A 15,808-nucleotide genomic window follows, 5' to 3' on the forward strand; every position below is an offset into this window, starting at 1 on the left:
GCTGAACTGCCTGGGCGCTGTCCCTATCCAGCATGCTTGGTGTGGGATTTGTCCCCTCCATACATTGCCTGGCAAAAGCCCCTATGGGGTATTTCTGAGGCCATCAGGCCATAGAAGAGCCTCTACCAGCTGGTGTGATTTCATTCTGACATCTAAAATGAATCAGACAAAAAACAGGAGCCTGATTTTGAGCCTGAGTGAGTCCAGTATACTAATCTTCCCTCCCTGTGAGTGACCACCACAACCCTCTGTGCCTTACAGGGATTGACCTGGCGGACTTCAACCAGAGGCTGAGCATTCAGAGGGTGAGAGAGGAGGATGCTGGGCTCTACCTGTGCAGCGTCTGCAATGCCAAGGGCTGTGTGAACTCCTCAGCCAGCGTCTCCGTGGAAGGTACCAGCAGCCACAACTCCCCTGGGGATGAAGGGACAGAGTAAGAGTTGTGGGCAAGGTCCCACACCTCTTCCCTGTGACAATGGGAGGCAGTGAAAGCCCCTTGGCCTTGCTGGTGGCATGGTGCTCTACTCTGTAGTCCAGAGCATGTTTAGCTCAGGCAAACTCATCCCCAGTCACCTGATGCAGGCCACAAGGGATGGCTGAGCTGGGTCACAGAGTGGGAATCTCTGAAGCTACAATTTCCCTCCCATTCCACAGGCTCTGATGACAGAACCAATGTGGAGATTGTCATCCTGATTGGGACTGGTGTTATTGCTGTTTTCTTCTGGATCCTCCTTATTCTCATCTTCTGCAACATCAAAAGGGTATGTGACTGTCTCTGTGCCAGGCAGGGAAGGTGACATAGCAGGGCTTGGGGCAACACCACTGTGGTGATGTGGAGCTGCATGACATCATCCACTAAAAAAAGAAGGTCACTGAGTGAAGCTTCAAGTGCTCTCACTGCCAAGGAAAGGGTGCATAAGGGCAGTGGTAAAGGAGGTGACAGGGAATGGCCTTTGCTAGGGGGTAGCAAGTTAAGGCAGGCAAAGAATACAAATCCCCTCTGGGGTTCAGCACCCAGGGCAGGGAGGGCACCTCCTCACCCTTTGTGTTGGCTAATTCCTGCAGCCTGCCCATGCAGACATCAAGACAGGCTACCTCTCCATCATCATGGACCCCGGCGAGGTGCCCTTGGAGGAGCAGTGCGAGTACCTGCCCTATGATTCCAGCAAGTGGGAGTTCCCACGAGATCGCCTGCGCCTGGGTGAGCCAGACCCCTCCCTGCCACTGCATGCTGTGGTCAGGACTTCCCACCAGCCCTTCAAACTCACCCTCCAGGTTTCTTACACACTTCTGTGCATTTAATGCTTTCTCTCTGCCTCAGGCTTCCCATCTTCTTCCCCAGACTGTCCCTAAAGCCCAGCTGTGCCTGGGAAATCTCTTTGGCTCTGACTATGGACAGGTCTGAGCCAGCTGTAAGCCCAGACTCTTTCAAAGTACCCACACAGGAGTCTCTGAGACCAGAAGACCCCTGGGCATGCTTTAAAACACATCCCCATATTCTCCAAGTGGCAGTCTGGACAGAGCAGTCCAGTTCACAGCAGGTACCCGAGTTCGGCACCAGGACTGCATCCTTTATTGTCCTCGTGCTGACACCCACCTGCAGCCCCCGTTCTCTGTCTGGCAGGGTTTAAAGAGCAGCAGACTACCTTTGAGGCACAGAGCAGTGACATTAGCCCTGGCTGCTCTGTTGCAAGGGGTCATGTTTACCTTTCCCACACACAACAACTTGTTGCTTGAGGGCAACAAACAGCCCCTCACTTCTGCAGGGCCATTTCCTTCCTCTGCTTTGTCCATGCCAGCTCTGTCTCAGTTCCTCCCATCATCCTTTCTCTTATTCTCACCAGCACAGCAAGCAGCCACCTGAAAGGGCACATGTTCCATTCCTTCCTTTTCCTTTATGATATTTTTTTCTTTCTTCTTCCCATGGTTTCCTGTTGGGATTTTTGTTTTCTTTCATTCTATTCTGCCTGTTCTGCACCTGCCTTTCTTCACACTGCCTCTTTCCTTGTCCATAGGTAAAGTCCTGGGTCACGGTGCCTTTGGGAAGGTGGTGGAAGCATCAGCATTTGGGATCAATAAAAGTAACAGCTGTGAGACCGTAGCAGTCAAAATGCTGAAAGGTATGTGGACAGTGAAGCAAAACATGTAGTGTGTGTAGACAGCAACGAATGAAGCACCTGCCAGGAAATGTCCACTCTGCAAATGCCTGTCTTAATTAATGGCTTCTTGGCCTCAACACAGTTGATGCTCGTGTCATCCTCTCATGGATGCTTTGTCCCCATTCAGCTGCACTGGGAGGCAAGTGGCAGTACAGACAGTAGAGACTTTGGGAACTCAGCTTTCAAGGAAATTTAGCTGTCTTCAAAGGCAAAGAATGAAATCTGTCTCAAAGGACAAACAGAAATCTGAAGCCCCTCTTTGGCAGGTCACTAAAGGAAGTGTTGCTCCCAATTGCCTTCTTCCAAATGTGCCTGTATTTTGTGTTTATGGGACAGATTCAGAGCTGGGTAAGGAAGGAGGTTGCAGCTCTTACCCAGCTCTGAGGGCTAAATTGGCTTTGCACCCAAAGCCTGGTCAATCCAGAGTGAGATTTTAAGATTTTATAGCTATTCTTTCAATCAGGCATCCAAAACATTATTCTGTAATTTGGCACCAAATGAAACACTGAGGCAGTCTCTGGTCAAAAGTGGGCTGTATGTGGAAACCAAGTCATGGCTCATCTGAGCACTACTTACCACTGCAAGTGTACAGATGCTCTGCACAGCAATGCAGGGGGAAGCCTGTCATGCAAGATTGCTTTACAGTCCTTTGAGGCATGGCTCTCACCTGGCCCATCAGCTACAGCTCAAGAGGATGCTTCTGTATCTCAGGCTAAATTTACAAACTCTCAACTAAGACAAAATGCATATGGGGAAGTGAGAAGTATGAAAAGGCACACAAAACCAGAGAACACACCCTGAGGGTAAAACAGAGGGTCAAGAATTGATGTGAATTTGGCGCTTGAGAGAAGATGAAGTACAGAGAGATGGCAGGGGCATGACACTGTGCTTGCTATTGGAATCATAAAAAGATATCTGAGTTTGAGTTGAGACAGCTCCTATCTTCAATTGTGATAAAAAGAATCAGATGTCTTTTGTTCCTAATTGTTTTATGGCTCGTTATTTCTGTTTGGAGGCCAAAAGGGCAGAGATTCAAACGGGTGCATCTGTATGTAAGCCTCAAGTGATCTTTTTCGCTGCACAACTATCACAAGGAAAAATCTGTTGGGCACAGATTGTGTTGTCCTTTGCCCTGGGTCCCTGCACCTGCAGAGAGCATCGTACATGTTACAGCAGGGATCCTGGGATCTCCAGACAAGGCTTGACATTTCATGTGGGAACACACAGTAACAAAATGTACCGAGGCTTTGAGGGCAGAGTCTCCTCAGCAAGACCCATATTAACATGCTGCTAAGAGGAGGGTGGTGAGGGGGAGTGAAAAGCTGTGAGGAGGCATCATGACATGGTCTGTGTGTTTCCAGAGGGAGCTACCGCGAGCGAGCACAAGGCACTGATGTCAGAGCTGAAGATCCTCATTCACATCGGGAATCACCTCAATGTGGTGAATTTGCTGGGTGCCTGTACCAAACCCAATGGTAAGTATCCCAGGGCAACAGGCTGTGCCTGCTCCCAGAGATAAGTGCTTGTCCCATGCCCTTTTTGCTGGCCACGTGTGTGATCACAGGGACGTGAGGAGGTTATCAGTGTGTTTGTGTGCACTTAGGGCAGATGTCACAGCTCAGTGGGACTGCACATAACATGAGTGGGGGTAAATTCTGACCAGCTCAAGCCCTTACCTCTTGCCCTGACCCTTGGTGTCTTCTCACCAGGTCCACTCATGGTTATTGTTGAGTTCTGCAAATATGGCAACCTCTCCAACTACCTGCGGACCAAGAGGGAAGGATTCAGTCCTTACAGGGTAAGTAGCTTCCTTTGCCCCTAGGGACCTATCCCATGTCTAGGGAAGGAAGATGTGCAGCCTGATGCATGATCTGACAGTGTGACAAAGACACCCTCTGTCCTGTCTGCAATGGAAGATCGATTTAAGAACAGGAAAAGACTGTGCAGAGCGTGGGTGCAGGGGTTACAGTGTGTGTTGCCTGCTGAGGGTTTTGATGTGGTCCCCTTGCCAGGAGAAGTCTCCCAGGCTGCGTATCCAGGTGCAGTCCATCGTGGAGGCCGTGAGAGCAGACAGGAGGAGCCGCTCCGGGACCAGCAACAGCGCCATCTTCCACCGCTTCCTCATGCACAAGAGCCAGACAGCACACCCCATCCAGGAAGGTAATGCTCCAGCCTTGGCAGCAGCTCCTCACCTGGGCCACCAAAAAAATGGCAGACTTGGCTAGTTTGGGCAATGGGTAGGGAATATCAGTGGAGAGCTGGGACTCAGCCTTGGAGCTGATCACTGTTGCACAGCGATTCCCTGAACAGGGCTGTGACATCATCTCTTGTCTCTTGTAATAGACTCTATAAACCCAAAAGAGAGTATTAAATTCCTTTGGGGTTTTTTAGCCTAAAAAAAGGAGAATTGAGGGGGATCTCAGTGGGTCCTCCCTAGGACAGGAATGATGAGCTGACCTTCAAAGTCTGTTCCAGTCCTGTTCCCCACAGCTCTGTCTGACTGATGTGCTGGAGGCTGGACTCATTCTCCTCGCACTTGAGCAGGTTCCTGCCATGTGTCTCCTGCCACCTAAGCAGAAAATCTTAGAGGGGAGCTGATTACTCCAGTTACCACTGAGAACTAGCTGTATCTCACTGAGAGACTGGCTGTACCCCACGAGTCCTGGAGAGAGGCAAGCAGGACAACAGATTGCTCACTGTCTAATCATTTTCTTGTACTCCTGGATAGTGGATGACTTGTGGCAAAGTCCCTTGACAATGGAAGACCTGATTTGCTACAGCTTCCAGGTAGCACGTGGCATGGAGTTCCTGGCATCTCGAAAGGTGAGTTCACCCTTTTCTTTGCTCACCTGATCTTTTGTGCGTGCCTGATGAGAGAAGACCTGCTTACAGCTGCTTTACAGGTGACACACGGAGAGATTCCGTGATCTACCTCACACTTCTCAAGAAATCTGAGGTAGTCATGTGTACACAAAGACGGGAAATTAGTCCTCCTGTATTTCAACCTCTCCTTAACCATCCCCTTCTGAAATTTTTATCTTTAGCTCCTGCCCACTTCCACCATTTCCCCATTACAGCTCAGGCTCATGGGGGGAGGGAGGTGCTCTGCACTTTTTGATTGTTGTTCCTATCCCTCTGATTTTGCCCCATCCTCTTTGTGTGCCCTCAGTGCATCCACAGAGACCTGGCAGCTCGCAATATCCTGCTGTCAGAGAACAACGTGGTAAAGATCTGTGACTTCGGCCTGGCCCGGGACATCTACAAGGACCCTGACTATGTCAGGAAAGGCAGTGTGAGTGCCATCTTCTCAAACCCTCAACAGATTAGGCCACCTTGACGAAAAGATGAGAAAGGAGGAGTAGAACCACTTGCGTGGCTGGGACCAGAAGCCATTTGCCCGATGACAAATGTCCTGTCCTCCTCCACCAGTGTCTCCATCCCTCTCTGACCTAACCAAACCTCCATCCCTCCACGGAGAGAGGAGCAGGGCTATCAGCTCTGATTTCCTTTCATCCCTTTGCAACAAGAAGGGCTGTCCTACTTCACGTGCCTGACTAAATGCTTGTGCCTTGCTTCTTCCTCCTGCAGGCCCGTCTCCCACTGAAGTGGATGGCTCCAGAAAGCATCTTTGACAAGGTTTACACTACACAGAGTGATGTCTGGTCCTTTGGGGTCCTCCTCTGGGAAATCTTCTCACTAGGTGAGTGCTAATGAGGATATCATGCTGCTGAGGGAAACATCTCTATCCACGTAGTAGTTTGGTGGGTGAGTCTGTGCAGGAGGCCTTGACATTCTGAAGCACATCTAAGGACTTATGGGAAGTGACACCAATGTAGGCAAAAAAAATATGGAGGCCATATCCACCTATGAACAGAGTGATGGGAATGCAGGTGTTCAGAGTGGCCTCTGCATACCAAGACAGAGAAGCCTGATTTGGGCAGCACCAAGAACTTGGGCTGTGTATGAGAAATGACCATATCTCCCGGTATTTTGGCAGGAAGGGCAGTCTCAGAAGGACTGGTTTCTGAGGGTACATTTCATGTTCTCACCCTTCTCTGAACTTTCTTTAGGGGCATCTCCATATCCTGGAGTCCAAATCAACGAGGAGTTCTGCCAGAGGCTCAAAGACGGTACCAGGATGAGAGCCCCAGAGTACGCCACGGCAGAAATGTGAGTCAGAAACCTCATGGATCCCACACTGGTCAGAGCAGAGCCCTCTGTGCAAAGGCAGAAACTTTCCAGATCCCAGCCTAGGGCAAGACAAGCCCCTCTGTGGGATGCAGACCTTTCAGACAGAGTGGGGAATGGGCCAACACATCCTTCACTCTAGTCAGCTGCCTGGAGAGCAAGCCAGATAGGTTAGAATTGGAGCTCTCTAGGTACCTTTGCATGCTGGGATGAGTCTGTAAGTGGGCAATGTGCTTTTCTGCTCCAAAGGGTACCAGAGGTGCCTGAATCAGCTCCTCGTGCCCTCTTATATTCAGTGCATAACAAACCAACACCCTTCCAGCAAGTCCACCTGGCCAGTGTGCTGGGGGTGCCAAGCTTTCCCTCACAGTGAAGCTACTGTGGGAACCATGTGGGTAGGACCTGTGGAGAGAGGTAGGAGGGGGGTTCTGTTGCATAAAACCAGCATCTCTTCTTGCAGCTACCGTATAATGCTGAGCTGCTGGCACGGTGATCCCAAGGAGAGACCGACTTTCTCCGACCTTGTGGAGATACTGGGGAACCTTCTTCAGGAAAACGTCCAGCAGGTGAAAACCTCTCTGTGTCCCTGCTCAGCTTCAGACAGCTCTTTCTTCTCCCATTTCTATCTCTCTCGCTGTGCCCTCTGCTGATTCTGTGGTCAATGCAGTATCTTTGCATAGGCCAACCAATAACACAGGGATACCTGGATCAGAGATCTGTTTCCCAGAGCTGTTGGAGAACTCATTTCTGTGACAGCCCTCTAGCTGCATCCTCATATAACTCCACTCCTTGCAGGGCGGACGCCCTCTTAGTCGTCATTCCAGTATTTCCGTCCTAATCCCCAGATGATTATTTGAAATTCCTCAGCTGAGTCAAGGCCCTGGTACTTCTGCTTCCCACACGCCTGCATAATGAAAACCAGAACTTGACCAGGGTTTCTGAAACTCTGCCCTCAGATTGAAATGTCAGGGCCATGTGAACAAAACAACTGTTACGTTACAGCAGCCAGCTATACAGTTTTCTTTGAAACTGTTGCTAATCACTTCCATGCAGTAGCTCAACAGGACATCTAACTACGACGAGCTTACAGCTCTTTTAATTTTTTCTTGACGTTCCCTTTCAGAAGCTGATAGCTAAATGCTTGAGTACTGTCTCATCCTGACGTCCCTGACTTTAACCTTTCAGCACTGGTTCCCCTCACATGCATGACTAAGCCACAGTGACTAAGCCACAGTTGCCCTGGAGCACAATGCTCTGTCCATGTAAGGCGGAGAACTGTGGTTGTTTTCCTGCTCACACACCTCCATGCATCATTCACAGCTACTTATGCAAAGGGCACAGAAATCTCCAGCCAGATATTTTGTCCCAGAGAAAGAAAATACACAAACCAGAAATTTTCCTTCCCAGCTCTGACAGTTTCTGCTTGTGAAACTCTTTCTTGTGGGAAAGCCTTCCCCTTCTTGCAAGGCCACTCACTGTTCTTCCTACCAGGAAGGGAAGGATTACATCCCGCTGAACGACTCTCACAGCTCAGAAGATGATGGGTTCTCCCAGGTGCCTTCCTCTGCCCAGCAAAACTCAGATGAAGAGGACTTCGACATGAGGATACGCTGCCACAGCCTAGCAGCAAGGTGAATTCCCTCTGAAAAGGGTAGAGAGTGCCCAGCAGGCAGCCAGCAGCCTGAGCTGTAAGGAACCCTGAAGGATAGAGGGAGAACCCAGATGCTGGAAAAATCCCAGGTGATAAGATGTGATCCAAGCATTTAGGCCATAGCATCTTGCTTATAAAAGCAAAATGACTTGATTTTGATAATGAGAAAGAGCCCTTAATGTGTAAGCCTATGACATTCCTTCTTCTGACTCCAGCTATGCTGCCAAAAGACCATGTAAGGAATTTCATCCTATCTGTTGCTAACAAACCCAAACAACAAGGCCTAAGCCTCTTCTCTCTGGAGAGCTGTGATAATGTGATGCCTGGGATCTATATGATGATTTTCTGCTTACCTCAAGTGGAGAGGTCATTAGGGCCTGATTCAATTGGGAAGTCTGGGTGCTCCCCCACAGCAGAAGTAATATGGGATGAAGGGGCCTAAGGTGATCCCATTACCTTCCCAAAATCCACCATTTGGGTCATCCACCTCCCTGCATACTTTGGTTGCACAGTGAGGATGTTGGGTTCAGGTTCTGCTCATTTAGGACATTGAATGCTGGCTTTACTGAACACACTGTGCTTCTGCCTACAGATACTACAACTGTGTCTCGTTCCCTGGTTGTTTGACGGGAGGAAATCAGATCAGATGCCCATCCAGGATAAAGACATTTGAAGAGTTTCCCATGACACACACAATGTACAAGGCACACCCGGTGAGCAGCATCTGGGTGGAGTTGAGAGGGGGGCAAAGAAATGTTCAGCTGTTTTCTGACAACTTTACTGTTAAGACTGTGGAAGGAAGATCAGTCCTATCTCATGTTAGTCTGTCTGTGTCATTCCTGTGAAGTTCATCAAGTCCTGTGCACATTCCTTTCTCCACCTGGCACACAGGGGTTTCTCTGCAGCACAGCTCACACTGCCTGAGTGGGAAATGGGGAGGATAGATCTGCGAACAAGGGGACTATAAAGGACCTCAGAGAAGAGCCTGCTCTTCACCCTTCTCAAATCTGTGAACATAGCCTGGTTAAGCACACTGAAATCCAGCCAGGACTAGGTAAACCCAGAGTGCTTGCCTGCACCCCCTGCATCTTGACCCACGTGGCACTGTGCAGTATGGACGCCTCTGGTCTCTCTGAACTGGACTGGCACTTACATCTTCTGTAGTGGAAAAACTTTGGTCATACCTTTAGTCTCAGAGGAAAACCTCGCCTCTCATACATTGGATGGTAATACACCTTCCAGACAGGGAGCACTCTTTTTTTTCCCCCAAAGTGACACTGAACTGCACACAGAAATCCTACCTTTTTATGTGCTACTTTTAGGAAGGTACCTAAGAAAATCAGATGCAGAATGCTGGTAAAGTGTCCCTACCTCTTTTTCCCCATCACACATACACACAATCTCATTTTCTGAATTATTTCTCCTCCCTTCCCGCTCTGATCAGTCGACAGGGATGTTACTGATAACTCCTGTTGCTTCCTTCCAGGACAATCAGACAGACAGTGGGATGGTTCTGGCATCTGAGGAATTTGAGAGGATAGAAAACCGACACAGAAAAGAAGGTGGATTCAGGTACTCCTTAAGTCTAGCCACTCAGACCTCCCTGCTGCCAAATGCAGTGAGACCAGGAGGCAGCTTTGGTGTCTCCCCATAGGCTGTACTGCTTGGAGCCCTCAGCTGTGGGCCCTGAGCCAGATAAGTCCATGCACTCATTAATGAGAGGCAAAACACACAAAGAACAGACATGCCTGCTGCTTCCTAGGGTTTAAAAATTTAAGCTGTGCCCATCAATAAGAATATGTCTGTTAAAATAATGAGGCACAGTGGAGTGATGGTGTTAATGAAACTGTTAATGTTTATTGGCATTTTCTGGTGAAATGTGTCGGGGCTTGTACAAGCAGTGGCAGGTGGGATGGACAGAAACTATGTGGCTGCCACCTCCCTCCCTCCCTCAGCCCTGACCCACGGGGTTCAGGGCCCTGATGTGGTGGTGAAGGGATGGTACAGGCCTTAGGACTTCCCACATGCCGATACAGAACCCGGCAGGTTGAGCTGGCATTCCCAGGGCTGAGGATGTTATGAATGGCTATGTCCTTGTCCCAGGCTTGGAAAGTGGGTGAGAACCTGTCTAGTTTATCTCTGCCTGGTGCCAGAGCAGGCTGGGACCTTGTCTTGGTGACAGTTTGTTGAGCAAGCCATGTCAGCTCATGTGTAGATGAGGCCAGTCCCAAGCTTCTTCCTCACCTCCTCTACCTCCCAGCATCAGATCAGACTGGTCATTGTCTTTTTTCTTAGCCACAAACCTGTGGCCTCTCTGCTGTTGTATCAAGCTGTCTCCTACTTCTTGTCCTTGTCCTCTTTTCCCTAAGGCATGTTCCTGTTGTCTCCTACACCTGGTGTCCTGTCTCCTGGAAAACACTGCCCTTAAACCTTTCCTTGAATGTGTCCCTGCCCTTGCCCTTGTGGCTTCCTGCCAGCCACTTGGTATTGGTAGGTGCTGAGATGGGGCTGCCAATTTCCTCCCACATCATCTTCATCATCTTCCTTCATTTCCTTTCCCCCATCCTGGCTGTTGGTTTGTACCAGTTTCTGTTATTCTTGCCAAGTCTAGAAGCGATTGAGGCAATGTCACTTGTCGCTCCCTGCTCATTGGGGCCCCAGCCCTTCCCTGTATCTGGCAGGTATCCCAAAGGTAACTAGAAGAGCTGAAGTAACTCTGTCACCAGGTTATGTGCAGATTTTTCACAAAACATGCAGGCTGTGCTTAGATTTAGAGCAAGGCCTGGCTTCGTGCTTTGAAATGGAGGTATAAGTCTATTCCTGACCCTGTCTCTGACCCGTGCATTAGCAGATGAGATTTCCTGAAGCTGGATGTCTCTAAGCAGGACAGAGGCTTTCTAGGAGTGCCCAGATTGATTCCCTGTGTCTCTCTCCCTCACAGCAGTAAAGGGCCCAGTCGAACAGGGGAACAGTCGGACCTGCGGGGCAGATGTCGACCGTCGTACGGGTCCCAAGTCGGAGGCCAGACTTTTTACAACAGTGAATACGGGGAGCTGTCAGAACACTCTGAGGACGGCAGCTGCACCCCGCCTGGAGAGGGGGCCAGTCCCCCCACTCTCCACGCTTCCTTCTTCTCCGAGCAGTACTAATGGCACCAGGCCCTGGAGGCGCTTGCCAAGGCGTCCCCTCTTACCTTCCAGGCACGTCATCAGGGTCACTCAGAGCTTCTCCTTCAATCTATGCCCAAACCCAACAGGGAACCTACCACAAATGGATGGGGAACACTGATGTCCTTGGAACCGCAGCACGATGGCTCATACAGCACCTCCAGCTGCAGCTTCCCCGTGCCGGGACTACAGAGAGCACCTCCCTGGTTCCTCGTGTTTCCTTTCTCCCTGCGGCTCGGACAGATGCGTTCTGCCAGCAAGTGGGTGCCTGTATTCAGCACTACGGCACCTTCTGCCTGCCATCCAGCCTCCACTCAGATCAGCTTCCCATTCAGAAAGCCCATTTCAGGTCAGATATAAATAGATCTGTCTTAGTCTCAAGTTTCTTCCTGGTGTGCAGCCTGAATGTTTTTCCTTGGATTGCTTCCTCCTCCCCTCCTCATGATGTCAGCTGCTGAGCTGCAGAGCAGAATCAAAAGGAAGAAATCCCTTGTGGTATTAGCAGCAAGAGCAGGACATTTTAAAGAGGTGTACTGAGAGATCCCAAGGGATCTTTGTAAATGCTCGTGCATGCTGCTCATTCTGAGTAGGTGCCAGCCTCTCCATCTCCTCTGCAAGCAACACTCACACCCCTCTCATCTCTGCTGGGGGGAAGCCTGCCAATCCACCTTATCACCAAGGTTATTTTAGCCATCTCAACACAGCTAGTGCTGAGCAGGTCATCAGCTGATGGCTAAAGTGCTCCCACAGTGAGATAAATAGCAACTCTTTTTGCAGGTCCTCTGCAAAACAGGGTTTTTATGATCTGTGGTGGGAGCAGGTTACTCACAGGTCTGCTGCTCTCGCCTTCCCCTTCTCCCAGAGCAGCGCTGAGATCATTTGTTGCTCGAGTGAGAAATTAAAGCAAAGCTGGGTTAATTTCAGCTGTCTTCCAAACACAGAGTGAAAATGGGCTGTTTACTGGGAGGAAAAGGATCAAAGGGGTAGGGAGTGAAATGTTTATTTTCAAGCTGCTGCAAGCGTTTTGGAAACAATGGAAGGAACAGAGCTCCAGCAATGAGGTGCCTGGGTTGCATCCCCTTGTGTGTTGGCATCACTGAGCACCTGGCCAAGGCTCAAGCCCTGATTCTCCTGGGTGAACAGTTCTGCACCACGACCTTTCCTGTTGCCCAAATTCCCTGATTCGAAGGAGGCACTCTCTGCCCAGAGAGCTCCTCTCCAGTTTCTGTTGCAGAGCTGCCAGCATACCTGTCTCTGGGGGATTAAGGAACATGTTTGCTGAGGAAACAACTCATCACTTGGGCCTTTTGTTTCTAAAAGATACCATGTGAATTCAGAGCTCTGAGGAACCTCCACAGCCCCTCTCTAGATTTCTGTGCTGCTGCCTCACCACTTCCCACCTACTTCTTTCCATCCTGCTCCCAATTCAAGAGCTCAGCCACAGAGCATGGTTACATCACTGCCACAGGAGTCTGGGTGAAGAGGCTTGTCTGAACAGCTTATCATCATCTCTTCTCCCACATGCCTGTGGCTGGCAGAGCTCTGTGCACCAGGGCATCTCAGCACCAGGGAGTTTCTGCTTGCAGGCCATACCTCTGTCACAGAGCCAAGGCTTTGGACTTTTAAAACTGTGTTTCCTGTCAGATGTACAGCTTTCCCAAACTGTATTTCTTTTCCAGCAGAGGGTTTTGCGCGTTTCCCGACGTAAGCCCTGAGAGTCCTTACGGATGATGTTGCCAAGTCTTAATTATAGTTCTCTGCACAAGTGTAATGGGGAGATTTATTTAGCACATGGGAAAAGCACGCCTGTCATTCAGATTCTCTAAGCCTGTGCAGCACGCAGTTCCCCTCCCTTTTTGTGTCAGCAGGATGACATGGCTGCGATTTCCATGGCAAAAAAGAGGCACAAAAGTGGACCAGCTTGAGCCAAACTGGCTCAAGATGTGGAATTGAAAACCGCATGTGACAATGAATTCCCTGACTTCTACTGGTGTCCCCTGAAGTTGCCAGGAATTTAAGCATCTCTAAGTAATTGTTGTGACTCAGTAAGAATCCTCTGGCAGGAGATGCTGGAGAGCCAGGCCAAGGAAGCAAGACAGCCAACGGGGCGTAGGCCAGACCAAATTCTTCTGCCCTCATCTTGCCCTGGTTTTCGAACTGGTGGTTCCCTTGGCAGAAGGAAGGTTGCAAGTGCCCTGTGCTGCTGGAGGTCTCCACTGGCATTCACATGGGTAGAAGGCAGCGGGCTGAGCTAAATTCAGGCTGCTCACTGGATGATGTGCCCAGGCTCTCTTGTTTCCAGTGCTCCACAAGAGTTCTCTGCCTGGAAACACAGTCCCATCTGAGAGATGGCCCAAGAAAGAGGACTACAAAGAAAATAATAGTTGAAAAACAGGATTCCAAAGTAGCTGCAAGTCCTTGTCCATATGTGAGGGATAGATACGTACTAGCAAAGCCCAGCTTGCAGGACAGCAGCAGAATTACTCAGCAGAAAGGGGACAGAGGCATCTGAGCGCCCAGGCTTGTTGTCAGTGTGGCCATCCGGCCAGGACAGCTGCACTTTGTCTCTAGGTTTAGCTGTAAATTGCTCACAAGCATCTTTGTGGAGAAGGGTTACTTCATTAGAGCCATTGTTAACGATCCCCTATTTCACCCTGGGGAAAGCGCTGGTGTGACATCTGATTTTTGAACATTCAAATCCACAGAAGTTTATTTTCTCTGTCTCACACCATCTTGATGGGTGGGGATTGAATCAGATCCTATTGTATCTGTGTCAACAGTGCTGCATGAACAATGCAGCTTGATAGGAGCAAATGCTGGCTCCTCTTCAGACACTCCTGTGATGAAGAACTGTAGTGTGGGATATTGGAGAGCTGTTGAGACAATTGTACTTTTGCTCTCTAAAAGTATACTAAAATTAGATGTACAAACCTGATAACCCTTCCCACTCTCTTGCATTATTTCTGGCTTTTTATTTTTACAGTCTCCAGATAAGCATGAGCATGAAGTGAAGCTGGTCTGTTTTGGTTTTAAGATGTGAGACAACAGTGTTTTCTGTCTTTCCACAGCAACAAGGGAGTATTTCAACTTTTAAAACCCAGGGCTCGGTAATTGTGCCTGCTTGTTCACAATGCACTCTCTGTTTTGTTTTGTTTTGTTTTGTTTGGGCTTTTTACTGGAACTCAACACTGAAGCTAAGCTATTTATCATCATCACCACCTTCCTTTAAAATGACTGTTTCCGCTCTATGCTCAGCCTCATTTTTTCTTACAAAATGTTTGTGTTGAGGACATTCCTCCCTCCTGAAAACAAAATGTTGGGTCCCCTACTTGCGAATACATGTGGGTCTCTGAAGAAAAACCTGTGTATCAAGTAACACTTCATTTATATTGCAATATTTTAACCTGGTACCTGTTGTTGCTCCAGCAGCATTCAGTGTTTCAGTTGGCTGCCTTCAAAGCAAGTAGGTTACAACATGGGTTATGTGCGAGTACAAAGCGTGGTCTGTGTGTATGTGAGTGTGTTGTGTGTGAGTGTGTGGGTGTTTGCACGTGAGTTTTCCTACCAGTGAGCATATGTGAGTGTTTATAACTCACGTTGAGTCTCCTCTCTGGAAGTTCACAGTTATATATCAAATCAGTTAGAACACTGCTTCCTTTCCTCTCCTCCTATAGTACTTGTTATCCTTTGTCATTAAGAGTTTTGTTGTAATATCTAAATGTGAAAATGAATAAAGTCATAACTGGCAGCTGCTCTCTGGTTCCTGGGGCCACCACTGCCCCCGCAGCCCTGGGCAGCCCAGCCCTGGCCAAGCCATCAGCACATTTGGGGGTTTTTTATTTTTACTTTTGCGCCCGTTTGCATTTCCCCGCATCCTCTCGGAAACAGCTGGCCTTTGTGGTGTTTCCATCCAGGAGGAAACTCCGTCTTTTCTCATGGTGAAGCCGGATACGCTTTGGCCTAGCTCGGGGGCAGGAGCCAGCAGCACAGCACTCAGCACCAGCACTCAGCTTTCACCACTCAGCACCCAGCACCCAGCACTCAGCATCCAGCACTCAGCATCCAGCACCCAGCACTCAGCACCCAGCACTCAGCATCCAGCACTCACCACTCACCACTCAGCACTCAGCATCCAGCACTCAGCATCCAGCACTCACCACTCAGCACTCAGCACCCAGCACTCAGCACCCAGCACTCACCATCCAGCACCCAGCACTCAGCACCCAGCACTCAGCACCCAGCACTCAGCATCCAGCACTCACCATCCAGCACCCAGCACTCAGCACCCAGCACTCAGCACCCAGCACTCAGCACCCAGCCCTGAGCCTCGGATCCGTGACCCTTCCCTGTCGCCTCAGCCCTGGGGGTCTGGGACCCTCTGGCCCCCATGGACCCTCCCGCCCTCCTTCACCACGCTGGGGGGCCCAGAAACCCCTGGACCCCCCTTGTCAGAGTACCGACCCCTCCCGGACCCCCCTTTCTCGCCAGGGCACCAAACTCCTCTGGACCCCCTTCTCCTCAGGACCGACCCCCCGGATCCTCCTTCTCTGAGCACCGACTCCCCCTGGACCCCCTTCTCCTCAGGGCACCGGCTCCCCGGACCCTGCTTCTGCTCCAAACATCAACACCCCCCCGGGACCCCC

At 49.9% G+C, this 15,808-nt stretch overlaps 1 protein-coding gene and 1 long non-coding RNA gene across 4 annotated transcripts in view; one reads left to right on the forward strand and one right to left on the reverse strand.

The window, feature by feature from the left end:
• Nucleotides 1–14,913, forward strand: part of FLT4 (fms related receptor tyrosine kinase 4) — a 58,290-nt gene extending 43,377 nt beyond the window's left edge. Inside the window, exons 15-30 of one of the 3 annotated variants that reach the window (XM_064672065.1) lie at nt 262–393; nt 655–761; nt 1,066–1,201; nt 2,016–2,120; nt 3,521–3,634; nt 3,869–3,957; nt 4,172–4,319; nt 4,888–4,982; nt 5,329–5,451; nt 5,748–5,859; nt 6,230–6,329; nt 6,808–6,913; nt 7,839–7,978; nt 8,591–8,711; nt 9,485–9,570; nt 10,940–14,913. In XM_064672065.1, coding sequence (XP_064528135.1) covers nt 262–393; nt 655–761; nt 1,066–1,201; nt 2,016–2,120; nt 3,521–3,634; nt 3,869–3,957; nt 4,172–4,319; nt 4,888–4,982; nt 5,329–5,451; nt 5,748–5,859; nt 6,230–6,329; nt 6,808–6,913; nt 7,839–7,978; nt 8,591–8,711; nt 9,485–9,570; nt 10,940–11,147 — 1,922 coding nt within the window. In that variant the 3' untranslated portion in view covers nt 11,148–14,913. The remainder of the gene's footprint in view (nt 1–261; nt 394–654; nt 762–1,065; nt 1,202–2,015; nt 2,121–3,520; nt 3,635–3,868; nt 3,958–4,171; nt 4,320–4,887; nt 4,983–5,328; nt 5,452–5,747; nt 5,860–6,229; nt 6,330–6,807; nt 6,914–7,838; nt 7,979–8,590; nt 8,712–9,484; nt 9,571–10,939) is intronic. The other 2 variants (XM_064672066.1, XM_064672067.1) reach the window with 2 other exon arrangements.
• Nucleotides 3,209–4,461, reverse strand: LOC135422678 (uncharacterized). Its single transcript, XR_010434542.1, has 3 exons — nt 4,352–4,461; nt 3,836–3,921; nt 3,209–3,305 (listed from the first exon to the last, which is right to left on the reverse strand). It is a non-coding gene; the product is annotated as an uncharacterized LOC135422678 (long non-coding RNA).
• Nucleotides 14,914–15,808: the final 895 nt, after the last annotated feature.

The sequence above is a fragment of the Pseudopipra pipra genome, chromosome 15, assembly GCF_036250125.1.
Source record: "Pseudopipra pipra isolate bDixPip1 chromosome 15, bDixPip1.hap1, whole genome shotgun sequence".
NCBI lineage: Eukaryota > Metazoa > Chordata > Aves > Passeriformes > Pipridae > Pseudopipra > Pseudopipra pipra.